Source organism: Homalodisca vitripennis, chromosome 7, assembly GCF_021130785.1.
Source record: "Homalodisca vitripennis isolate AUS2020 chromosome 7, UT_GWSS_2.1, whole genome shotgun sequence".
In the NCBI taxonomy this organism is placed as follows: Eukaryota; Metazoa; Arthropoda; class Insecta; order Hemiptera; family Cicadellidae; genus Homalodisca; species Homalodisca vitripennis.
The window spans coordinates 22,971,108-22,998,577 of record NC_060213.1 but is presented as its reverse complement, the minus strand read 5'-3'; the positions used below and the strand labels follow the sequence as shown (position 1 = coordinate 22,998,577).

The 27,470-nt window shown below is 35.4% G+C and overlaps 1 protein-coding gene across 3 annotated transcripts; it reads left to right on the top strand.

Moving 5' to 3' along the window:
- Positions 1 to 3,945: 3,945 nt before the first annotated feature.
- Positions 3,946 to 27,152, top strand: LOC124367004 (probable cytochrome P450 304a1). 3 transcript variants are annotated; one of them, XM_046823662.1, is made up of 9 exons: positions 3,946 to 4,105; positions 11,802 to 12,053; positions 13,676 to 13,836; positions 16,753 to 17,025; positions 17,427 to 17,544; positions 20,750 to 20,930; positions 23,400 to 23,517; positions 25,075 to 25,216; positions 26,855 to 27,152. In XM_046823662.1, the coding sequence occupies exons 1-9, from the start codon at positions 4,015 to 4,017 to the stop codon at positions 26,989 to 26,991; spliced, it is 1,473 nt and encodes a 490-aa protein (XP_046679618.1). In that variant the 5' UTR covers positions 3,946 to 4,014; the 3' UTR covers positions 26,992 to 27,152. The 3 variants fall into 3 exon arrangements, with proteins under 3 accessions (XP_046679618.1, XP_046679619.1, XP_046679617.1); XM_046823661.1 differs by lacking the exon at positions 26,855 to 27,152 and adding an exon at positions 26,497 to 26,648 and having other exon boundaries at positions 3,947 to 4,105; XM_046823663.1 differs by lacking the exons at positions 23,400 to 23,517; positions 25,075 to 25,216; positions 26,855 to 27,152 and adding an exon at positions 22,607 to 22,835.
- The last annotated feature ends 318 nt before the right edge of the window (positions 27,153 to 27,470 follow it).

The following is a 27,470-nucleotide window of genomic DNA, read 5'->3' as shown; positions in this document are numbered from 1 at the left end:
GCCGTTTTATGATTTCCAATGAGTCTTTAATGTTTGTCTAACCTTAACTTTATTTGTATTTGTACACATTGATAACGAAAAGATAGCTAATGAAAATTTGATCAATAGATAACAAGAAACATAATGCGGGTGCTGTTCTCCTTGGTCTGTTTATACTCTTCTTTCTACCAAGTTGTGTTTGTGTTACGTATACCTTTACTGCAGGTCTCTTCCAGCTACTTCTTAGATTGTGTTTCCGGGAATAACATTTCTAGAACATTTTTATTAGACGATTTTAATGATTTAGGATCACAAAGAACATTTTTGTAAAGTATGATTCGTCTACCTCTTAAACTAACTTTGTTAAACTCACAGGGTGAGGAGGTTTATTGTTGCGCAAATTGTATTGATGTACCTTGATTTTAAGAAAATGGCACAATTTTGTTCACCACAAAGTATTTGAAAGCCAAATATGTGTTAGAAGTTTGGTCTTGGTTTCCAGTTAAATCGACTTAGTTATCAACATGGTTTTGTTATTAACGTCGTTTTCACGCCCTTATGTTCACATCAGTAAAGTAAGCGCAGACTGTGAATGAGTAATCCAAACCCGCGGCCGGTTGCCCCCCCCCCACTCTCACGAAGGGTCGTGTATATTGGTTTGTGAGAATTTTTAATTTATATCACGTCTTTATTCTTGATGATAGTTTCAAACGTAAAATATTCGTTTAGGTTCAAACCACGGTAACGAACGTGTTTCGTCACTAAGCGTGATTCTTATTGTTTTACATGTGTAATCGTCAGTGAAGTCTATCCCACTCAGACACTTTTCTATCTGCCCGCGGGATGTCCAGGGAATAAATGGAGCTAGACCTGAAATATCGTATGAAAACTAAATTCCAATAATCAAGATCTAGTTTGATAAAGGTGCATATGATCGAGCTATAGAACCTGAAATATCGTATGAAAACTAAATTCCAATAATCAAGATCTAGTTTGATAAAGGTGCATATGATCGAGCTATAGAACCTGAATATCGTATGAAAACTAAATTCCAATAATCAAGATCTAGTTTGATAAAGGTGCATATGAATCCAATAATCAAGATCTAGTTTGATAAAGGTGCATATGATCGAGCTATAGAACCTGAAATATCGTATGAAAACTAAATTCCAATAATCAAGATCTAGTTTGATAAAGGTGCATATGATCGAGCTATAGAACCTGAAATATCGTATGAAAACTAAATTCCAATAATCAAGATCTAGTTTGATAAAGGTGCATATGATCGAGCTATAGAACCTGAAATATCGTATGAAAACTAAATTCCAATAATCAAGATCTAGTTTGATAAAGGTGCATATGATCGAGCTATAGAACCTGAAATATCGTATGAAAACTAAATTCCAATAATCAAGATCTAGTTTGATAAAGGTGCATATGATCGAGCTATAGACCTGAAATATCGTATGAAAACTAAATTCCAATAATCAAGATCTAGTTTGATAAAGGTGCATATGATCGAGCTATAGAACCTGAATATCGTATGAAAACTAAATTCCAATAATCAAGATCTAGTTTGATAAAGGTGCATATGATCGAGCTATAGAACCTGAATATCGTATGAAAACTAAATTCCAATAATCAAGATCTAGTTTGATAAAGGTGCATATGATCGAGCTATAGACCTGAATATCGTATGAAAACTAAATTCCAATAATCAAGATCTAGTTTGATAAAGGTGCATATGATCGAGCTATAGAACCTGAAATATCGTATGAAAACTAAATTCCAATAATCAAGATCTAGTTTGATAAAGGTGCATATGATCGAGCTATAGAACCTGAAATATCGTATGAAAACTAAATTCCAATAATCAAGATCTAGTTTGATAAAGGTGCATATGATCGAGCTATAGAACCTGAATATCGTATGAAAACTAAATTCCAATAATCAAGATCTAGTTTGATAAAGGTGCATATGATCGAGCTATAGAACCTGAATATCGTATGAAAACTAAATTCCAATAATCAAGATCTAGTTTGATAAAGGTGCATATGATCGAGCTATAGAACCTGAATATCGTATGAAAACTAAATTCCAATAATCAAGATCTAGTTTGATAAAGGTGCATATGATCGAGCTATAGAACCTGAATATCGTATGAAAACTAAATTCCAATAATCAAGATCTAGTTTGATAAAGGTGCATATGATCGAGCTATAGAACCTGAATATCGTATGAAAACTAAATTCCAATAATCAAGATCTAGTTTGATAAAGGTGCATATGATCGAGCTATAGAACCTGAAATATCGTATGAAAACTAAATTCCAATAATCAAGATCTAGTTTGATAAAGGTGCATATGATCGAGCTATAGACCTGAATATCGTATGAAAACTAAATTCCAATAATCAAGATCTAGTTTGATAAAGGTGCATATGATCGAGCTATAGACCTGAATATCGTATGAAAACTAAATTCCAATAATCAAGATCTAGTTTGATAAAGGTGCATATGATCGAGCTATAGACCTAAATATCGTATGAAAACTAAATTCCAATAATCAAGATCTAGTTTGATAAAGGTGCATATGATCGAGCTATAGAACCTGAATATCGTATGAAAACTAAATTCCAATAATCAAGATCTAGTTTGATAAAGGTGCATATGATCGAGCTATAGAACCTGAATATCGTATGAAAACTAAATTCCAATAATCAAGATCTAGTTTGATAAAGGTGCATATGATCGAGCTATAGAACCTGAATATCGTATGAAAACTAAATTCCAATAATCAAGATCTAGTTTGATAAAGGTGCATATGATCGAGCTATAGACCTGAATATCGTATGAAAACTAAATTCCAATAATCAAGATCTAGTTTGATAAAGGTGCATATGATCGAGCTATAGAACCTGAATATCGTATGAAAACTAAATTCCAATAATCAAGATCTAGTTTGATAAAGGTGCATATGATCGAGCTATACGCGATTGGCGCGCGCCTGGCGGCGTCAGGTGGAAACGTTCCTTTCTTTCTCGTAATTATATGACAAATTAATCACTCGGTGGACATATAATTTCATTCAATATTTTTAAAATAGTTGTTCAATGGAATTCTCTCGATGTCATTAACATACAATGATTTAGTGACATGTGACGTATTGAAATGAAACTCAGTCAGTAGAAAAAGGAGTAACGTGAATAGGTGAAAAAGAAGGATAACGACCGCCCTGTCGTTCTTTATTAATTTTTCAGAATCTGGCAATGGTTAAGTACTACACCATAATTGCTCGTCAAGGTATGTTATTTTGATTGGCCGAGAGTAAATAAGCTATTTTTAAAAGTATGAGCTGTAATAAATAAACTAATACTATTAATGACAGTACATTCTTCTTGGGTTTTGGTCGGTTAATTGCTATTCGCCCATATTGCCGTATTTATTATTTTTACTTAGTGAGTGTAAAACCACATATTTATGTCACACATATTTTTACAGCTTACTGGAACGTCAACTGAACATTCTGAGTAACATTTCTGAGTTTCCACTTGTTAAAAATATAATTTTTTAAACTGTGTTTTGGGTACATAGTCTTTAATAACAAATTAAGTAAGTTCTGTAGTCGAACTCTAGACCTACCTCATATTACGTTAAAGTTTGAAATCTACGTTTCGTAATAATTGTTTTCCTGCATTTCGATTGTATATATCTGAACACATCTGCGTAATAAATCTTCGCTATCAGTAATAAGTGAGTCTGAGTGAATGATGGAGTGGATAACTTAATTAATTCAATAGATAATAAGGCGAACTGAAAAAAAAAACACTATAAACGTTTACGATCTTATATTGTATGGTATTTACGGTGAGGGAAGGTTTTATTTATATTAATTACTCACATTTTAATTGTTTTCCTCCGACTCTGACACGTGAGTAGTCCGTCATAAAAAGTTTAGCGATAGCAGTTTATCGACTCCCGCTGTTCTCAGTCTACTGTCTAGTCAGTGATCCAGAGCCACCCGTCCCTAGCCAAACATGTTTCTCGCGCTGCTCGTCCTGGTCACGGGCCTTGTGTACTACGTCTACTCGTATCTCACTGGGAAACCTCATCCTAAATTTCCTCCTGGTAAGAAAATACTCGTATGAATTATAATAAATATAAATATTTCGTACATCAGTATTTGTGATATTGTGCGCTATTGAATTTAATTTGATGAAGAAGAAAATACTCTACCAGCAATATAACTATGACTGGAATTAGAGTGAAGTTTCTTTTAACATTCAATAACAATTTACAGGTGTTTTGCATGTTTGGTTTTAAATTGTTCAAATTAGTCAAATTTTAGACGATACGGAACGTAACAATATGAAAACTACACTTTAAATAAATGTAACTTGGTTCCAATATTGTTTTAGATTTATGTTTCGGATTTAAAATGTACGGAATTAGAACATGTGCCATTCTTAAATAGGTTTTATCTACGGACTCTTAAGTATTTTTCAGACATTCAAGGAAAAAGACTGATTTCAGAAAATTAAATGAATTAACAATGTCATGTCTTTTTTCTTTATCTATATTTTAGAGCCGCAGCAGTCTATATGAATCTATGTTATCCTGATAACCATGCTCAGGTGAGAGTATCCAGAACTTTCGGGTTAGTCAATTTAGGAATACCCAACCTTGTTTTTTTAAATTTTTTTATAACCTGTAAAAAATAAAATTTTATTGATATTTGTGTCAATTCTGTATCTTAGTGACTGAAATATCTTTCTCTTCCATTCTTAAGACAGAAAAAATATTTATTATGGCTTGAAAATAAAATTTCTGGTTTCAGTAGAGACTACAGGACGGCCCGAATCTAAACAGTGATTTTCACGACACAAGTTTCCACACATTTTTGCGTTCGTTTGTGTACGAGTATCGATTATGACCTTTTGAACGTTTCACTAAAATTGGTGTTTATTTAAAAAACTTCATTTCGTTAAATCTTAATCAAAAATTCAACACTGTAGAGAGGTACAACAAAATTTGAAAATAGGGCTTTTGTTTTGTGGTTTGATAATTATAATGTTAGGCGTATCTGTTCAGAAAATAAACAGTTTTAGCGTTTTCTCGCTCCTAGTTCATTAAATTCCAATTTCTTTTTCATAATCTTAAAAAAACTAAGTATTTTCTGCCTTTTTTGACAAAAATTTGTTTAATATACAGTAGTTGAATAATTTGTATCCTGGTTAAATGTCATATAAGGTACATAGACCAACAATTAAGAAATTTGATTGAATAGTTTTGAAGAAATATTTTCAAAATAAAACATAATAGATTTTAATAAAAGTCTACCTTACCATGCAATGAACCAACATAATTCTCGACAAAATTTTCACAATCCCATATTAAATAATCTCATTAAGCATAATTTCTGTATTTTGGTTTATATTACTCGTAGAATACCAAATAATAAACAAAAACAGTAATAATAAAAATATTTTTAATATATTATTATTTGACGTACGGTGCATGTTTTCTTAAAACAGGAGGTAATATTTTTATTATATAACATAGATACAAAAAGTTATTTGTTTTGAATGCCATTGTAAAATTTATGGGTTTTCGTTTAGTTGGCTACATTACTTCAGACAATTAAAGTGTATAAATATTTCCCACTACTCATAAAAAATGAAAGAAACTAAGCAGCTAACCAAAAAGACAAATATAATAAAAAATCATATAATATTCTTATAAATAAAAACACTTTAAACTATAACAAAAAGCCATTCGGATGGTCTGAAAAATTCACATTGCATGTATAATGTATAACTGATGAAAGGCCACCTTTAAAGTTTTGAAGTTTTTAACCTAATAAATTATGTTTCTAGTATAAAATCATTTTTATATAAAAATATAAAAAATGTATAGGATTATAACGATTTGAATGGTTTATTCTAGCCCATTTATATTTGTAACTATCGCTCGAAGCGGTTGAACGTTCCAACCCGATTGCAAATTTCTATTGACCTCCGGGAGGAATCGAACCCGTGCCGTGTCGGTTATAAAACCTCAGACTTACCCCTACGCTACGGCGAAGATCACGGTATTGATTGTATTTAGACTAGATAAACTTACCGTATTAAAATACATGCGTAGATTACATGTGCATAAGAACTCTTAAAAATGTATTTAATTCTGTACGTATATACATGTCATTAAAAATATAAATTCAAACAACGCAACGTTTCGTTATACATTATGCAGAACTATCTGTATACCTGAAGCAAATGTCGTTTTAAATATAAGTGTTATTCAGGACAAGTAACTTTTTATAAACACTTAACACATTCCCCCTCTCCAGCCATCTTTTATATGCACACTGTAAATAATTCTTTAAGTAAAGTATTTATCTTTAACCGCTGTTCATTGCGCTTGATTCAAGTTACTACAACTCCTTGTGGAATTATAAAACAACTGTGTTCTGTTTTTCGCATCTTCAGAAAAGAAATTTTAAAGGGTCTTAACAAGAGTTTTGTTTAAGAAAATATTCCACCGATTGTAACACCTTAGCACTCAATGCAATACGTGATGCCCCACAGGCGCTGTAAAAATGTCGCAGCTATTAGAAATATCTGTTGTATTTATTCAGATTGGTACTTTGGTGACGAATGCAATTTAATAACGTCTAGTTATGAAGGAGTATTTTATGTGAAACTTACAAAAACAAATCATTAGTTTTGAAATCTAAATAAAGTACATTTACTTTTATTATATGTACTTGTATTCATGTATAATTAGAGTTTTTCAATGCAACAATACTGTTTGAAACAGTAAATTATAGTAAAATCTAATATCCATTAGTATAAAATCACTTAGCATTGGAATACAATACATGTAGCCTGTAAGTAATAGTGGAGCAAATACGTTCAATGCAGATCTATTACAGTTTGGTCAAATATGACTGAATTCAAAGTTCCACTCTTTGAAATGATTGCCATAACATTTATTTCACCTCCAACCTTAATACAATTTTAATGACGTCAATTATTTGCTGATAAATTATGGTTCCTTTAAAAATAAAATATACGGAAGTATCTATTCATAATCAAAGTATATGAGTTGTTAATTGGTTTGAAACAAATATTAGAATGAACAAACATAACTCATTATACGTTTAGGTACAAACACGGTCTCACATTGTACATATTGTATGGTTAGAATCATAATGAATCAAAAGTCTTCACAAAAAGTGTTAATTATTAAGTTCTTCATTAGTCCCCAATTAGTTTTAGCATTAATTAATGTTTGACATTAACTTTTATAATACATAAATGTTTACTTAACTTTTTGGTAACTGTCTTATGTAAAATTATATGAATTATTTACTATCACTTGAATCATTTTGTTATTTATTAGTTTAGTGAATTGATGTGTTGAATTTTATACACTCAAAATAAAAACGATTGTTTATTATCTCTAGGCTTTATTGAACTCTGCACTTCATATGAAATTAGTTTATATAATTCATGCAGAACTCACATCGTATTTACCTGCTTCAAAATTCACAAAAATACCAAACAGAAATACAACTACACCTATGTATATTAAGATAATCATCTAAAGAGTAGATAGGATTTACTTCATATTTCCCAATGGTGGAATATTCAACTCTCAGGATGTAAGAATGTACGTAGCTTCTGAAACTATGCTAGTAATTTTTATTGGATGGTCCATCTAGAGCTCAAACCCGAAACTTCATTACATTACTCCAGGCTAGATTTTGGTGTTATGTATTAGCGTGCACAAATTTCACGCCCAAACCGAGATTCGAACCCGGGTCCCTTGGCTGATAAACTAAGACACTAACGACACAACTTCCAGAAAAGGAAGAGATGTCCGTGAGTTATAAACGGTGAGCCAGCGTCTTCACAAGATTAGTTCAAGAAGGCCAAGACTTCGGATAAAAATATAAACCTATTCTATGAAGGGCATACTTTTTCTCATAGTATCGTTAATAACTGGTATTAAAAAGGTTCATGTTTTTTATTATTCAGGTGTTACTGATTTATTGTTTCACTGAACAATGGCAAATGTCCGGAAAAATCCTGTTTCCTTCACAATCCTTCCATCGTCAAAAATAACCTTCAAACAAAAAGGTTCATTTAATAAATTTAATAATTTTATTAAAATGACAAAAACTGTTAATTCATGAATTACACATTTTCTATTCTTAATTTCGCCCAATCATTAAGATCGACACAAAATTCAAGATATTTCAGAGGTGACCACATCACTTGAGTCACACATCGGTTCATTATACTTGAGTCAGAGTCATACTTAATTTAGAATCGTCAATTTGATCATTTGGCCAGAAGCGTTGGGTAGCAATAACCACGTAGGCCTAACTAGCACGCTACGCAAATATGTAGGATTGACATCAGAGATACCTTAAACCGATTACATTCAGAGCCTGTTTTCTATATTTAGGATGAGTGTTGTGTCTAAGAATCATTGTTTTGTCCCAAGGAATCTGATGTTAAGGTTTTCCTGGGTAAATAACTACTTTGACAAATCTATCTATGTCGAGTATTAAAATAGATTAGAGTACTGTTTCTTAATAAATCATAAAATAACCAAAGCGAGGTGGGACGCATGGAGTAAATGGAAATTTAGTATATTTCTATTCCAGAATGTCCAAACCTCCCTGTACTCCCAATAAGTAACAAGGTAGAAGTACGACACACCACGTGTCTTGTAACAAGCTGAGATTGATCTATCGATTGTAAACATGATTAACATTTTCTTCCATTCCCGAGTCCCCTCAACCAATGTTTGTTCGTATAAAATACATTTTAGACTTTATTTGATTGCAGTTTTAACGAAAGGCAGCTAGAAGCTGGAATATTTAGTGAGCACTTTCCTTATTTATAATGAAACACTAGGCGGAAATACCAATAGGGCAAACGATGTGTTTTATCTCTCTGGTGCAAGATCGCATAAGTTCAAGGTTCTTATCAATATTTTGCATTCGATGTAAACATCGCTTCGATGAAAAATGGCCTAAACTGATTTTTCAATGTCGTTTCCTCTTGCTAAAACTATTTTCCTTGTTTTCACATCCCATAGGCAAAATGACCTGTAACGGTGATCTTTACACGAATCTGGGAAGATAAAATGTGGACCGATGTTGGGTTGCAGATATTAATTATAATCATTCTGCATGTTATATTTTTATGTTCAGTAGTGTCCACAGCTGTTCGGAATTATGTAAAATTTTTAAATATTTTTATGACTACAAAAACATCGTTCGTCATGGACTCTTGTAAAATCATGGTTCTTTGATGTAACGGTTTACGACTTACAGTCGCAACGGTTGAGTGAGTCAGAGAACGAACTAATAAAACAGAGAAAATAATGAGGTCATAATGGGAGTATTATTTACAGTGCGACCTGACGGTCAGGCCAGTATTACCACTGACAAGACCTCGTACACCACTAACGAATTCTGGTGACTAGTAAAATATTCCATGAGATGTCTAGATATGGCTTGCGTTTGTGGTATTTTTTGTGTATTCATGATCTGAAGCTTTACTCCGCAACAGCTTTAACACATAACTTCAAGTTAGGCCCAGATGATAAATTGTTAGCGTCCAAAAATGTCAAGCCCAAAATCGGGGTTCGAACTTGGGTCCCTGCGATGATTCCAGTTAAACCCACACTGGGTACAGCACAAACTGATGTCACTTACATCTTACAAACTGGTCCCGGAGCGGCACATCTCTAACCGCAATGTTGAGATATTGTAACCAAAGCATTGAGCAAAGGTCAATTTATCTGTATGTGTGGGTGATGACTGTTGAGTAGATGGAGCTCCTGCAGTAACAAAGATTGGCTGGACCAGAGCTGGCCTCTCCTTCTCCCAAGGTGACATGACTGAGATGTAGTGACCGCTACCCCTCCTAGTATAGTATACGGCCCCTACCTCCAACCTTCGCCATCCTGAATACCTGTCACTTCCGAAGCAAGTGGAAAGGTCCTTTTAGGACTAAATTCAATGAGATGTTTCTCAACTTCTAGTCCAAGTGAAAAATTAGAGCTGACACGCTACAAGTCAGACACTGTCTGTGTTAGTAACTGACCTATAGTAGTAATACATTAATACAAGTTAGACCTACTTTATACATCTGATAGTAGAATAATAAGTAACCAAAAAAATGTACATCTACAGCTTGTGATTTATAATAATTTTGGTTTTACTTGAAGTGATAATACAATTTAAACTTGAAAAGTATTGCTATGATAATTTAGAATTAGTAGAAGCTTTAAAACGGTTATTAGTATGTACACGGGGAGAGCTTTATTGAAATAGTTCTGTGCTATAACTCTTGATGAAGTCCTATAGACTTGAAACTTAGTGCGTGGGTTCCTCTTGCTCCATGGACAACTCCTATAGATTTTGGGTCAAAAGGTCCGTTCATCTGCATGTCCGTCCGTCAGTCCGTCCATTTGCATGCCTGTCTGCCTATCTGCATTTCCGTCAGCTTGTCCATCTGTCCATCCGTATGTCCGCCGGTCCATCTGTCCATCCGTATGTCCGCCGGTCCATCTGCATGTCCGTCCGTCCATCCGTATGTCCGCCCGTCCATCCGTATGTCCGCCCGTCCATCTGCATGTCCGTCCGTCAGTCCGTCCATTTGCATGTCTGTTTGCCTATCTGCATTTCCGTCAGCCCGTCCATCTGTCCATCCGTATGTCCGCCCGTCTGTTCATTTGTAACATTTGTAACACTTGATAGAACGGTCCTAGAGTCTTAAAACATGACATTTATGTTTCTCTTTGCCAAAGGAAGAGCTCTACTGATTTTAAGATCAAAAAGTAAAAGGTCAGTTATCCCCTGTTATTGTTCTTTTGGGGTTTTCGATACTACATTGTATCGGTTTATTATATATGGCTTTAGTCCTTAGTTGACTGAATATTTGCGTTGTTTCATATATATACAAAGCAAACGAACGAACAAACAAACAAACACACACACACACACACACACACACACATATATCTACATATATAAACACATAAATATTAGTTCTCGATTATGCGATATAATGCGACGGACTGTAGACTGAATAATCGGGCGTTAATTGCTTACTGTACCCCTCTGTGCTTGTACTTGTTGTACTGTTTGTTCAATTATTGATCATAGATCGTCAAGTGCTTTGCAGTGAGCCCGACCAATAATATAGTTTAGCTCCGATACTAATTGATATTGGATTGATATACAGTAATATATCATAATTGAGATGAATTATCCGGAGGTCCGGATAATAGAGGGTCTACTATACCGATTAGCAGATGTAACCAGAAGTGTCAAAATACAAATAATCTGTTTTAAAAAATTAGATTATTAGCAGTAATTTAGAATTGTATGAGATGAAAGAAAGCGTATTGGTGCCATGTGTAATCCTTTTATTTGATAAAAACTCCAATAGTGTATAACATAGTTTCAAGCATTAAAAAAAATAAAAAAAAATTCACGAGTGTGCTTTGAAAGATTTGTACAAGGAGAGATAGAAAGAGTTCTGGACAATCGATTATTTAAAGTGTGTAATAATTTAAAATTAAAAAACCTAATTACCTGTCTCTTCAGACGAACATGGCTTCGGATTCCAAGAGTAGACTCTTTAAAAACATCATGTTCTAGACGCTGCTCTGAGAGGAAGGTGAACTGGAGTTAACCTCAATATTATACAAATCAACCCCTCCTCCCATCATAGCTACGTCAAGTGTATAAATAAACCTGATTCACACAATGACTAACATGTGTTTCTTGTTACAGGACCGTACCGCTGGCCGATATGGGGTGGGTATCTGCAGTTGCTGGTGGAGAATTACAGGTTCCCGTACAAAGCCATACACTGGATGGCTCGCCGCTACAACACCGAGATCTTGGGCATATACTTCGGGCCGACTCCCACAGTGATAGCCTGCACACAGGCCAGTGCCCGGGAGATGCTCAGCCACCCCGCCTTCCAGGGCAGAGCAGAGGCCTTCATTCCCTCGTGCAGGGACAAGGACGGGGTCATCAGAGGTGCATTCAACAAGTCTGTTATAACGTAGAGCATTCAGGGTTGAAAAGTTTCTAATCAAATCAAATAGTTAATTTGCAGAAAACAATAAACATTGGATAGTAAACATTCATCCCACATCAAGAACACATTCAAACTTTACACCAACGCCATTACACCCACTTCTAGCGCTGGTGTCAGTTTCCTCATATCGTGGTATATCCAGTTAAATGCCAGAATTTCATCAATATTATAGAAGCCTTTTGCAGAGTTTAAGACGCGTTTTTAAGATCTTGCACCATGAGGTAATTTTGATTGAGTTTGGAAATTAAAAAAAAAACAAAACAACTACCTGCGAAGACAATAAACCACTCTCTCTGCTCTCTGCTGTAGTTAGCTCTCTCTGCCTCTTGTCTCATATTTATGTATGTGTCCTCCTGTGGCAAAAATCAAAAATCAAAAATAAAAAATCAAGGCACATTTCCACAAACAGAATTAGGTTGTTTTTAATATACAGAAATCAAAAATCAACAGTTGCACGTTTCTGCATACTGTCTTGCACAATAGTGCATTATCAAGGTCATTACCTGAAGAGGAGATCAGATTGCAGATATTGAAACGTAGTGTTACTGATTTATTGTATTTTTTACGTTAGAAACATGGCAAATGTCCGGAAAAAATTCTGTTTTCTTCACAATCCATTCATCATCAAAAATAAACTTCAAAACATGTAAGAATCAAAGTCAATGTTGATCATGGATGATTTGAAATATTAACAGGATTTAGGATATTTGTTACTTTATACGTTAAAAAAAACTAAAAAAATGACGTTTCGAGAGTTTATATCTGCTGTCTTCTTCACGGGTCAAACTTAAAGCCGAGCATGTAAGAACGATAGCAAGTAAGATAATGGCGATGGACACCCAAACGTATAGTTACAAACACAACAGTTGGGCATAAAAAAGTCCAACATATATTGAGGCCCAACACTAAAGTCATAAATCAAAACAATTCTAGAATAACGATCAAAATTACCACAGCAGGTAAGTGGAGACTGAGAAGGACACGGCATCTAGTGACAAAAAAAAGATAGGATGGTGAGGATTAGGTAACGGGAAATGGTAGGGATATTTGCTTCAGCGTACTAAAAATTCATTGACAGGTTATAAAAAAGCATGAAAACCAACAAACAATGCGTCACACATTTTTACATTAAAACCTTTCATTTAAAACTACAGAGCATATAATAACATTAGGTAAAGTCAATTGTTATGATAAGGTTTGTTTGAATATTTATTTAGTCCTTTCTTTAGAAGTTTAATGGGTATACCTTAGTATTAAAAATATAAATAATGCACTATTTTGAGGAAATTTCAAATCAATATTTCTATATCTTGGTTTTTTTCTATCAAAATCTTAAAAATAAAACGAAATTTAATGATAACTTAAGTCTAAGAATTTAATTAATTCCTAATGAGACGTACATCTGAGAAAGCGAAGATGGTATCATATGAACCAGAACATTCATCATAGGGATCAGAACATTCTTCAGATTTGTTGCCCTTACTTTTTCAGGTAGTAAAGTTATACGTCACCCAACCCCATGTGTGTACATCCACATCTAACATCTTCCTCTATGTTCCAGGTCAGTTCTTCATTGACGGTCACCGGTGGACCGAGCAGAGAAGATTTATGTTGAGGAACTTGAGAGACTTTGGGTTCGGCACCAGAAGTAAAACTTTCGAGAAAATCATTGAAGAGGAGTTGAGGGATTTCATTGACTTGGTCCAGTCCAGACATGTAGAGGTATGATGAGTGTCATTGACTTGGTCCAGTCCAGACATGTAGAGGTATGATGAGTGTCATTGACTTGGTCCAGTCCAGACATGTAGAGGTATGATGAGACTGTATGAATACTGTATGAATGTTGTGTGGTACAACCAAGTCAATGAAATTATTTTAGAACATAAACGTTTTTTGACATCCATTAATACTAATAAATTTTAATCCACAGATACGAGTATTTATGTAAAACTTTAGTAAGATAATTTACAATTTCATTACTGTATATACTTTTACTTTTCAATAATTTATATACATCAAATAAAATCTGAATCTAAACAAAATTTAAATTTAACTGTGTGGTTTTAGATGAAAATATATTTACAAATACAAAATTCTAAAATGTAAAATAATACCAGTACTCTACGCTCGTGACCTGTCAACTCATCGTTGACCTTTGAAATGTAGCTTCTGTTATAAACTGATCTCATTCTTTGTGGGGGGAGGGAATCTGTACACAACTGTAATAAATATACAGATAGAATTGAAAATGTTGCAATCATAAGATAAATAGGTGTGTGGCAGGCTATCTTGAGGTGACGACCACACATTAAGGGGCCATCATAACTGATCGTTAAATCAAGCTGTAGTCACGTGTCACACTGATTTCTACTTTTGCATTTTTAAATTTATAGTTTACTTCGTTTGTTTAAAAGAATACTACTTCAAAGCATTATAATAAAAAATTGCTTGTTGTAACAAAGTTTGGCATTTTACTCGTTTCCCTCACGTAGAGATTATTTTCCAATGAATTAAAACCCAAATAAAATAAAATCGATTTATTTATTTGCTCTAAGCAGTAAACACGTCAATATTTATTTTAAAATTGAAATATACGCGCGCATAGAGGCCACATGGAAGTTACAGCCATTCATACTCTCCTGTTACAATCATCCTTCGCTAGTTTCTATCCACTGGGTGGCCTCCAGGGAGAATGCCAGAAACTCGTCAACACTATTGTACCATTTCTTCTGAGTATGTGTCATAGACATGTTCCAATATCATTATCAACCAGCTGATCACTGTTCTCAAATAACTTGAGCTGGTGCATTGCCACATATTGATCAGTGTTTAAGTTTTATATATACAACCTTATGCCTTAAGGTTCTTGACACCTAATGAAGATGATAAAGTCCAAATTTTAAAGTCTAACGTTTCTTTTGTAACATATAACGATAGCAAATGTTCGAAAACGTGTTATGCTGTAAACCCATCCATCGTCAATAATAAACGTTTAATAAAGAATAACATGTCGTGATATAATAGCTTTGACGACAGCAAAGTTTTCAAACTTTATTTTTGATTAATGCTTCCAATTTGTAATCAACTAAATTGTTTATCTTGTGAACATCACCTGCGGCACACATTCATTGCTTTGTTCTTACCACTGCGCACCTGTCAGGATTTCTACTGATTAACATTCTCACTTTCAGTGTTTTAACTGATAACAAAGAAAATATAAAACACTTACTGATAAAAATGTTTACAGAGCGATCCGACGGCCAGGCATAGTACTACCACTGACGGGACCTAGCGAATCACGAGTGATATTCTGATGTTTGATTCTACTTACTTAACTCACTGAGGAGTTTGTTCGTAAAAAAGTTATTTACCGAGATACGGTGGTTTTAAAAGAACGTTTTCTAATGATAAAAATAAATTAATCGTGTTACCGAACTACAGGCGTCAGAATTAGATATTTTAATTTTTTTTAAACGTTACGGAACTTTGAAAATTTCACGATTTTAGACCAAAGGGGGGGGCCCTTCTCGGAGGTGTATATCGGTTTGGTAAAAAGTGATTTTTCTCGGAAAACCCGTTAAGAAAGTGGCTAAAACTTTGCTCACACAAAAAATGGAATGCTATACAGCCGTTGACGATATTTAGAAGAAAATCTATCGACGGGGATTTTTTTTAAAGGTTTTGAACGTTGTCAGATTCCGGCGAGTCGAGGTTCATATCGGTTTGCAAAACAGCGGAAAACCGGAGTTTGGAGTCTCCCGGGCATGAGTACACTGTTCCCGGCCTGAAATGTGTCTTGGTGATCTTTCGTAAAAATTATATTTTTCAAGTTAAGAACTTTGAAACGTCTCAGAGTTAGAGGTGCATAGCGGTCCGCCGTTTTTGGATCATATCGGTCGAATCCGAAGTTCATATCGGTGTATTTGAGGTCCATATCGGTTTGATTTCACCTAGGTTTAGATTGTTTATTATATACTGTATTATTTTGTTCTCGAGAGCATTATAAAAAGTCCACTGACTTAAAGCCAAGTACAGATATGGCGTACTCGCAGTAAACATTCAGTTGAAGGTAACAGGAAACGAGAGGTGGAGAGTAGAAGAAAAGACCAACTCATGTCAAAGTTCTGATTTGTTAATTGACTAAGTTTGATAACTCGACTAAGCTCCAAGTTGATTAACAACTTCCTGATATTTGCATGTTGCTCGTGGTCAACTTAGGCCTCACTCGTCGAGTATGTAATCACTTACATTCATTTACACAGTGAAAAGTCTGAAAGGATTTTGAAATATGGGACTATTTGACTATGAGATAATTCTGCAAAAATACTCAGAACTAATTTGGATCTCGTTTTCTTCTTGAGTTTATTTAGCAAAATATTATTAATTATTATTAATTTACACTTTCAAGTTGCAATATTCAATGCCTAAAAATTTATATAAAAATCCACTGTTCAAAAAAACTAAACCACTCCGAAACTTGACTCCAGATCTACACGTCTTGTCATTGTGCTCCCAAGAAACAAAACATCAATTTATAAGTTTGCTCCAATTTAGAAATCAACCTTTCAGAGACTTCTATATGAAGTATTTGAGATAACTGATTTCCAACGCAAAAATACAGTTTATCTGATAAAACAGGGAGTTTGTGAGGAAGGGAAAGTGATGGTGCCGCCAGCATTCTACGCCTACTTCCTGAACCTGTCCCTGCACATCTTCCTGGGGACTCGCATGCCGCCCGCTCAGCACCACAAGCTGCGGGAGTTCGCCTACACGGCTTACAAGTTCTTGTTGGCGATAGACCCCACGACCGGAGCTATCAACATGACGCCGTGGATCCGACACCTGGTCCCGGAGCTGTCCGGCTTCAACGACTGTATGAGGAGCAGTGATTTCATTAAACAATTCATCAAGGTAACGCTTGGGTCTTATATTAAGGAATGAATTAAGTAGAATTCGTCATTATGAGAGCCAAGATGTGGAAATTCGTTTAATTAAATTTTTTTACATAATAACTCAACATAGTAGTATTGTAAAATTTACATTTAAAAGCTTCTGTTTTTTCATTTACTTCAACTGAAAGAATAACAATCTTTGAGGTTAGCGCACTGCATAGAACTTGAATTGTGCGCCCATAGATTTTTCATATATCTGTTATAAGGTAACGAAAACCAATAACTTTACGGACCAACTTAAGTATAAAACCAGCTATTGTTTGTGCAGTATAATGAAAATGCTTTTATGAATTGAGGAGATGTTTGAGGAAGATATACTCGTATAGTAAAGTTCTGACCTAACTAAATGTATATTTTCAGGCTTTGATTGAGGAACACAAAGACACGTTCATTCCGGATGCGCTCAGAGACTTTTGTGATGTTTACCTCAAAGAAATGAAAGACAAAGAGAACACGGACTTCCAACACTGGTTCTCAGGTTTGTTAAACCTGTGCACTTTGTAAGAGCAATGCATTAGATATTTACTTTGATGTTGTCTCCACCATACAAAAACTGTTACAATAAAAATATTGATAGTATTAAAAATCTTCACAATATATGCGTGGGTTTTATTCACGTAAATGCAACATGGAACCAATAGTTGTTATGACCACTCAAATGGTTCGATATACAAGCAATGGAGAAGTTGAAAGAATTGACAAATTAACATGTTTAACTTTCAAATACATATTAGCAGGACAGTATAAGATATTAGTAAATGCCAAAAGATACAGAATATCAAAGAATAATTGCTATAATTACCATAAGCTATAGTTTGTAAGAAGTTGTTCAAATGTGCAGTTCGGATTAATGCACGTATGTGAATGTATTCGTAAGTATACAATTAGCGAGTTTCCGTTGAGCACACGATCTATTGCTGTAGTTATCACATGAGTTCTGAAACTTGAGAGGGTACAATAAACCAATCCTAGAATCCCGGAGATGTTTTGAGCGTTTTCTTTTATTCGAAACTATATGTGTAAATGTGAGTATTCTACGGACAATATTTTCAATAGATCGGGCAAGTTCGATATGCACATTCCTTAGTAAGAATTCGCTAACTGAATAAATCTGATTATTTGAGACAGGTTCCTTGAGTACGTACTTAAAAAAAGTTTTAATTTTCATCTGACCAAACTTATTGTCTGAAAGAAGATAAAGTAGAAATTAATTAAAACTCAATTGTCTACTCGTATGTAGCTTAAGAAATTAAAATTGGGTTTGAAAAGGCTCAGCAAAGTAGACACGAATTACGAGCTTGGACGTGCTGTGCGAATATTGGTTTTTTCAACTTAAATTTTTATTTTTATCAATTTACTTGAATTTTAAATATATAATATGAAATGGAGCATAATCTTTTTCATTCATTATTAAAGTAATTTCTAGGAACTAAAATCATTTCTAAATATGGGAAAAAAACGCCACAATAATCTAAAGTTAACTTTACAGTTGTATGAGTAAGCACAAACCTAATATATATTATTTAAATACTCTTGGTAATAAAACAGAACAAAGTTATGAATTAAAAGTTATAAATTATAAGAGAACTTTAAGGTAACTAAATACACTGCATTGTGAGTCAAATAAAGTTTTGTGCCGCCTGTATTTTATTTGAAACTCATCATATTATATTAATGCAGTTTAAATATTTATACGTGCCACTGATATAATTTAAATCAATAACGGATTATTTATATCAGTTTATTTGGACGTCACACGAATATAATTAACCCTCTCAGGAATGTTCTGTAAAGTTCAATGTTCTATGTACTACGTTCTCAATGTAAATGCCTGCAAGTGATTTTAGCCTTGCAAATGAATATTCAATTAATGTATTAACCTAATATGTCGAATTAATACTGTTACATTTCTGAATAAAATACAAACAAAATATCTGTATTATCGAAACTTACGTAGGCAACACACAACGTGACTATGGCGAGAAGGATGGATTCAATGCGATTATTGAGTTTAGCTACATTTCACCTTAAGATTCATGCAGCGTCTGAAATCTGACACTGACGAACATCTCATAGATTTCAGGAGTCAAGTCTGTGACAGTGTTATATGTCAGACGCTGCACTACAAGTGGAGCGTGGACTGTAGCTAAACTCAACATGTGTTAGATGTCAGACGCTGCACTACAAGTGGAGCGTGGACTGTAGCTAAACTCAACATGTGTTAGATGTCAGACGCTGCACTACAAGTGGAGCGTGGACTGTAGCTAAACTCAACATGTGTTAGATGTCAGACGCTGCACTACAAGTGGAGCGTGGACTGTAGCTAAACTCAACATGTGTTAGATGTCAGACGCTGCACTACAAGTGGAGCGTGGACTGTAGCTAAACTCAACATGTGTTAGATGTCAGACGCTGCACTACAAGTGGAGCGTGGACTGTAGCTAAACTCAACATGTGTTAGATGTCAGACGCTGCACTACAAGTGGAGCGTGGACTGTAGCTAAACTCAACATGTGTTAGATGTCAGACGCTGCACTACAAGTGGAGCGTGGACTGTAGCTAAACTCAACATGTGTTAGATGTCAGACGCTGCACTACAAGTGGAGCGTGGACTGTAGCTAAACTCAACATGTGTTAGATGTCAGACGCTGCACTACAAGTGGAGCGTGGACTGTAGCTAAACTCAACATGTGTTAGATGTCAGACGCTGCACTACAAGTGGAGCGTGGACTGTAGCTAAACTCAACATGTGTTAGATGTCAGACGCTGCACTACAAGTGGAGCGTGGACTGTAGCTAAACTCAACATGTGTTAGATGTCAGACGCTGCACTACAAGTGGAGCGTGGACTGTAGCTAAACTCAACATGTGTTAGATGTCAGACGCTGCACTACAAGTGGAGCGTGGACTGTAGCTAAACGCAACATGTGTTAGATGTCAGACGCTGCACTACAAGTGGAGCGTGGACTGTAGCTAAACTCAACATGTGTTAGATGTCAGACGCTGCACTACAAGTGGAGCGTGGACTGTAGCTAAACTCAACATGTGTTAGATGTCAGACGCTGCACTACAAGTGGAGCGTGGACTGTAGCTAAACGCAACATGTGTTAGATGTCAGACGCTGCACTACAAGTGGAGCGTGGACTGTAACTAAACTCAACATGTGTTAGATGTCAGACGCTGCACTACAAGTGGAGCGTGGACTGTAGCTAAACTCAACATGTGTTAGATGTCAGACGCTGCACTACAAGTGGAGCGTGGACTGTAGCTAAACTCAACATGTGTTAGATGTCAGACGCCGCACTACAAGTGGAGCGTGGACTGTAGCTAAACGCAACACGTGTTAAGAACGTAACCATCTATTGCACAGTGAGTGAGATAATTTAAAATGGGAGGTTCCATAATAGAAGAATGGGGTTCAAGTATGTCTACTAATGTATGTACACTAGGATCTCGATTAACCGAAATCTGATTAACCGAATCGATAAAAAAAAAAGAAATTTTGCTGTAAACAGGACTGCTTTGTATTGAAACAATTACAAATGTACCATTGAATCGAATTCTTGAAGTCTTTGCATGTTGAAATTCTTTCGACCACACCATGGCTCTTGAGCTTATACGTGTTTAATTACTTAACCTGATAGGTTTAAATTCAACTCAACTATTAACGGATGAATGTTGCAGATGAGCAGTTGGTGATGACATTCTGGGACACCCTGTTCCCCTCGTCCATGACGCAGACGGCCACCATGGGCTTTGCGGTGGAGTTCCTCCTACTGTATCCGGAGGTGCAGGCTAAAGTCCACGAGGAGATCGATAGAGTGGTCGGTCACTCCAGGCTGCCCAACCTTGACGACAGAAAGAAGTGAGTATTTACTCAATGCAATGTGGAGTTTCAATAATTGTAGGCCTTATTTTTACTTCACTTTTATTTATTACTTTACCCCTGTTACAAGTTTACAAGAGAAAAGAATGGTTTGAGTGCAATTCAGCTTTCTCAAGTTGTGTTAAAAATGTGTTTTAGGGTTTCTTGGTTGGAAAGTATTTTTGAAAACACTGCTTAAATGGGGTGAACAGGACTGGATAGAAATAGATTTACAAGCTAGGTGTTGGGCCTATTTTGGCAATTTAGGTTATAATATATTCTACCAATATCCGTATACAATTTTCTATTTTGCAAAATTATTTTAACTTATAATATAATAATTTTGTTATCGCATTTAAGTTTTCTCAAACATCGCTAAAAGGATTTTAATTGAATTTTTACTAATAACAGTTAATTAGGCTACACGTTTGATAATAAAACAAAAGCCACAACTCTATATCAAACTTCCACCCAAAACTTATAATACTCGTATTTTATAATTTTAATTTTTGTCCAAAAATGTAACGTAAAACAAGAAAAATTCAAACACATAGACATTTTATGAAAGTTAACATAATTCTAACGTTTAATTGTTTTTGAATCACCTGAGAGCATTGAAATATTTTGAATTTTTGAATGCTATTATTTAGAATATGTTAATCGTGTTTTAGATCAAAAGTATTATACACAATTAGAATTTTAAAATTCGCTACAAATAATTTAAAAATTGAATATTAGTTTGTACAAAAACGAAACTTAAATCATAAGTAGTAAGAAACGTGTGCCAGCCAACTGAGTAAGACGGATTGTGCAATATTTTGTTGTTAACACGTTAATTTTGTCAAACTTCTTGAGAAATAATCTTGGTACAACAACAAGTAACACTACATGCCAGAGTCTGTTGTGTAATGTTTATACCAGAGCTATGACATTCCTGGTGATAGATCCTATTCGTGACGTTGACAGGGAAATTTATGTAGTATCGTCATTACGAGTAATTGGACTGTTGTAAGTACTCAAAGTACCCTCAATACTACGAATACGACCTTTGACACTGATATCAGTTCCGGTTTAACATTTGTTGGCTGAAGTAATCTACAGAATCGCAGAAATTTATGAAGAATTTTATTTGTGTAAACAGGAAAACTTTGATGTTGGTCAGGTCTTGAGTGGGAACAAGTAACACTACATGCCAGAGTCTGCGTGTAATGTTTATACCAGAGCTATGACATTCCTGGTGATAGATCCTATTCGTGACGTTGACAGGGACATTTATGTAGTATCGTCATTACGAGTAATTGGACTGTTGTAAGTACTCAAAGTACCCTCAATACTACGAATACGACCTTTGACACTGATATCAGTTCCGGTTTAACATTTGTTGGCTGAAGTAATCTACAGAATCGCAGAAATTTATGAAGAATTTTATTTGTGTAAACAGGAAAAATTTGATGTTGGTCAGGACTGGGAATGTATAAGCCTAAAAACTAACAAATTTTATACCTATTACGGTTTCATGGTGCTCTGCACATAACACAATCATGGTGGCGACAAAGCTTATCACACAAGACATCCTACCCCCTCATCATAGCTGAGATCAAATATCAAGTGGTATATGTAAAACAGTACTATAACTGAATAATCTGGAAATGCCTAAACGATTGATATTGCCGCAGTATGCCGTACACGGAGGCTGTGCTGCGAGAGGTGATGAGACGTGAGACACTCGCTCCACTAACTCTTGCCCTTGTCATACATGAGATCAAATATTCGTTGTTAAAGAAGTAGTGCTTATAAAACTGGATAAACTGCTTATAGTGGATGGTTTATAACTGAATCATCCCGAAATGCCTAAACGATTGATATTGCCGCAGTATGCCGTACACGGAGGCTGTGCTGCGAGAGGTGATGAGACGTGAGACACTCGCTCCACTAACTCTTGCCCTTGTCATACATGAGATCAAATATTCGTTGTTAAAGAAGTAGTGCTTATAAAACTGGATAAAACTGCTTATAGTGGATGGTTTATAACTGAATCATCCCGAAATGCCTAAACGATTGATATTGCCGCAGTATGCCGTACACGGAGGCTGTGCTGCGAGAGATGATGAGACGTGAGACGCTCGCTCCACTAACTCTTCCCCTTGTCATACATGAGATCAAATATTCGTTGTTAAAGAAGTAGTGCTTATAAAACTGGATAAACTGCTTATAGTGGATGGTTTATAACTGAATCATCCCGAAATGCCTAAACGATTGATATTGCCGCAGTATGCCGTACACGGAGGCTGTGCTGCGAGAGATGATGAGACGTGAGACGCTCGCTCCACTAACTCTTCCCCTTGTCATACATGAGATCAAATATTCGTTGTTAAAGAAGTAGTGCTTATAAAACTGGATAAACTGCTTATAGTGGATGGTTTATAACTGAATCATCCCGAAATGCCTAAACGATTGATATTGCCGCAGTATGCCGTACACGGAGGCTGTGCTGCGAGAGGTGATGAGACGCGAGACACTCGCTCCACTAACTCTTCCCCACCGCTGCCTCGAGGATACTTACTTCCACGGCTACTTCATACCTAAGGTAAAACTTGCATTTTGATTCCTGACATATTTTATAAAACAATCTATATGTTGTACTTTAAAATTTGGTATAAAATTATTATCATTAATTTATCATCATTATTATTATTACTTATACTATTGTATTGTTTTGAAACAGATTTGAACTAAATGTTCCTCTCATTGCGATTTGCTGACTGATGATATGCTTGCTATCAGTCTAATCAGCTGTAGGCTGTGCAAATCTGCTAAATCAGAGTTAACAGATTTATTACATCATAGTTTTTTTTAAAAAAGACTCAGTAATTTATAAGTAGTTGCTATTTTCTGTGTACTTGCCCTTAATGAAGCACCAAATTAATTAATTATTGGGAAAGCCAAATCCATAAATCTGACCCAACAAAGAATATGCTTTACTGTAAAACCTCATTAAAGCTGTAGAATGAGTAACAAAATTAACATAACAATGTAACGCATTTAGCCTGTTCTTAAAATACATGAATAGTAGATGTTTTTAATCAAATTCAATTTTGTTTTCAACTTTAGCCTTAATAATAAATGAGATACATAGAAAATAACTTTCTAATTATTATTAAAACATTGTATTCATCTTTCAAAAATCATATAAGTCAAGTGTATGTATTAAAACTGAATATAAAGTGAAGTACCATCAGTACGGGAACATCTCCTGTAACTTTCACCCTATCGTACTGAGTCCCAGGAAATTCTCAGATCTCTCTTTTGGATTAAACACTTATTGTAAAAATACATATTCAAAATAATATCGTATGGGCTAAGATGGATCCAACGAGTTTGTAGCAGGTATGGAAAGTACAGTTGTGATTACTTTTATTAGAAAGTATATTAGGATCTCGGACATTTGCCATCGTTATATGGTTTTATATAAGTATATCACCACAATTCGAGGATTTAAATCCTCCCTCTTCATCATCGATGAAAACCTTACACATTAATGAACTGATGGTATCGGTAATTGACTGTCACTAAAAGGTAAAACATAAATCAGGTACCCTTGGTAGACGAGTGGCATCAAATCCAGACTGGAGAGAGTGAACCCAAGTGATATCACTGCACAGGAGGCAAGAGCACGAACATGTCACACCGAACTGACGTACATGGAACCTGTACTATGCTTGCATTGTGTTTTAAACATATAATATTTGCTTGCATGTCTGGGAATTTACGTGTCGCGATATCGTAAGAGATAGATGGGTTCGATTTTTTCCAAATAAACATTTATTATCTACGACAATATCCAATTTCAGATTACGCTGAATATTCGTGTGAACACCAAGACATACTATATAAATTAAATGTATTATTATTACTATTTACCTGTAAAACCAATAGAATATAAAAATATTTGTGTATACGTTAAGTTATTTTTTGTTTTAAATCCAATTCTCATTAAATGATGTCATAAAAGCAACCGTGTGGTAAAAACGGGAGCACTAATGAAGAACTTTACCATCACCAATTACTGACTCAGGAATCTAGTGACCTGGAAGATGGGTTTATAATAACCAAACCTGTTATCTATCCTGATATTTTGTTATAGGACGCCACGGTCTTGGCCAGTCTCTACAGTTGCAACATGGATGAAAGTGTTTGGGAAAATCCTTTTGAGTTCAAGCCCGAAAGACACCTGGACGAAAATGGGAATATAAAGAAAAAGGACTATTCTTTACAGTTTGGATTAGGTAAGACATGTGGGCAAACAAACAACTCATATTTGTCTACTGTGTAATGTATGTCTAGCTGTATTTAATGCATGGAGTTAACCAAACATGTCCATTTCTTAATCGGCTGATTACGAGTGCTAAAAGTAAAACAGCTGATTTTTGTGTCTTACAAGCGCTGCTACCATGCAATGACAATTGATACTGTCCAGTATTAGACATTTTAAAAGCGAATTATCAACCTTATTTTTCAACCAATTTTCTTTAACTTTGTAATCAAAGTTTCTAAATAAACTATCGTGTTAAAATGCCATTGCCCAAATACAAAAAAACCAAACAGAGAACACCGCAGTTAAATTAGAGCACTCGGTTTCCGGTTGGAACAATTTTTGTAGTCTATTAAAGGAACTTTGTCACAACTTTTGGAGATGCCATTTATGAAGATAAGTCAAAATAGAAAACGGTTTTATTTAAGTTTGTGAGGAGTGGTATGAATTTAGAGCAAACTTTTATGGACATCTTAATATCAGACTCAGAGAAAATCTATTGAAGATGAGAATGTGAACATTTTACAGAGGTACATGAAAGATGATTGGAAGGAGTTATAGATTTTTTAAAACATTTTATATCTTTAAGACAAATAGTATGAAAACCATAAATAATTCCACCCTTAATGGTATAACGTGTATAAACACTGTACAAAATTCACACACTCGAATATTGACATAATTCTGTTTTTATTTAGTTCTTAGTTCTTATTTAGATTTCATTTATATCGTTGCTAAACTTCTTACGCTAATTGTCTGTATCTCATAAAGAAGTGAACAAACAAGTTTTCTGATTGTGGGAAGTTAATCTTAAAGAGCTGTGTGTGAATTATAAATGACAAATCTTTTTAAAACCAAAAGTCGATCTTAAGCACACGGAATTCAATAATCAAAAAATTTGGCGCACATGTTAAAAATGAAGGGAGTGTGGGCGAAAAATGGAGTTACTAAGTGAAAAGGATAAAATAGAGAGGAAGAGAGATAAGAAGGTAAGATAGGGAAGGATTGATGGAGAGGAGAAATGGGATAATGGAGTAGAGGAAGACGGAGGGGATATAGTGGGGAAGTGAGATTCTGTAATCTGTGCCTTTACTTATAATTAATAATAAATAATCAGAGAAGAGAAATAAAATCTGAGTAACATTTGAGTTGAACACATTTCCTTCTCATCCATAAATTACCTACTTCACTTTCATGCACAGCCCCAGTTAAAGTTTACTAACAACCTGTCTCACCATGTTTGGTGTGTTGCAGGCAAACACGTATGTTCAGGAGAGACGTACGCCAGACGGAACATGTTCCTGCTGTTCTCCACGATGCTGCAGAACTTCTCTCTGGAGCTGCCGCCTGGCCAGCCTCTGCCCGACCTGGAGATGCAAAGCCCCAGTTAAAGTTTACTAACAACCTGTCTCACCATGTTTGGTGTGTTGCAGGCAAACACGTATGTTCAGGAGAGACGTACGCTAGACAGAACATGTTCCTGCTGTTCTCCACGATGCTGCAGAACTTCTCTCTGGAGCTGCCGCCTGGCCAGTCTCTGCCCGACCTGGAGATGCAAAGCTCTAGTTAAAGTTTACTAACAACCTGTCTCACCATGTTTGGTGTGTTGCAGGCAAACACGTATGTTCAGGAGAGACGTACGCCAGACAGAACATGTTCCTGCTGTTCTCCACGATGCTGCAGAACTTCTCTCTGGAGCTGCCGCCTGGCCAGGCTCTGCCCGACCTGGAGATGCAAAGCTCTAGTTAAAGTTTACTAACAACCTGTCTCACCATGTTTGGTGTGTTGCAGGCAAACACGTATGTTCAGGAGAGACGTACGCCAGACAGAACATGTTCCTGCTGTTCTCCACGATGCTGCAGAACTTCTCTCTGGAGCTGCCGCCTGGCCAGCCTCTGCCCGACCTGGAGATGCAAAGCTCTAGTTAAAGTTTACTAACAACCTGTCTCACCATGTTTGGTGTGTTGCAGGCAAACACGTATGTTCAGGAGAGACGTACGCCAGACAGAACATGTTCCTGCTGTTCTCCACGATGCTGCAGAACTTCTCTCTGGAGCTGCCGCCTGGCCAGCCTCTGCCCGACCTGGAGATGCACGTCCCAGGACTCGTCATATCCCCCAAGTACTTTCCCGTCAACATGGTGCCCAGATAATTGTCATGTGTGTCCAATAGGTTACTTAGAACTTCGGTACAAAAAACTACAAGCAAGTTCATCTAAATAAGAATAA

Bases quoted from the DNA above. Each gene is read 5' to 3' on its own strand.
- LOC124367004 (XM_046823662.1), top strand. From the start codon at position 4,015: ATGTTTCTCGCGCTGCTCGTCCTGGTCACGGGCCTTGTGTACTACGTC. The intron at 17,545-20,749 runs GTTTGTTAAACC...TGAATGTTGCAG, and splicing joins CTTCCAACACTGGTTCTCAG to ATGAGCAGTTGGTGATGACA. The intron at 25,217-26,854 runs GTAAGACATGTG...GGTGTGTTGCAG, and splicing joins TTCTTTACAGTTTGGATTAG to GCAAACACGTATGTTCAGGA.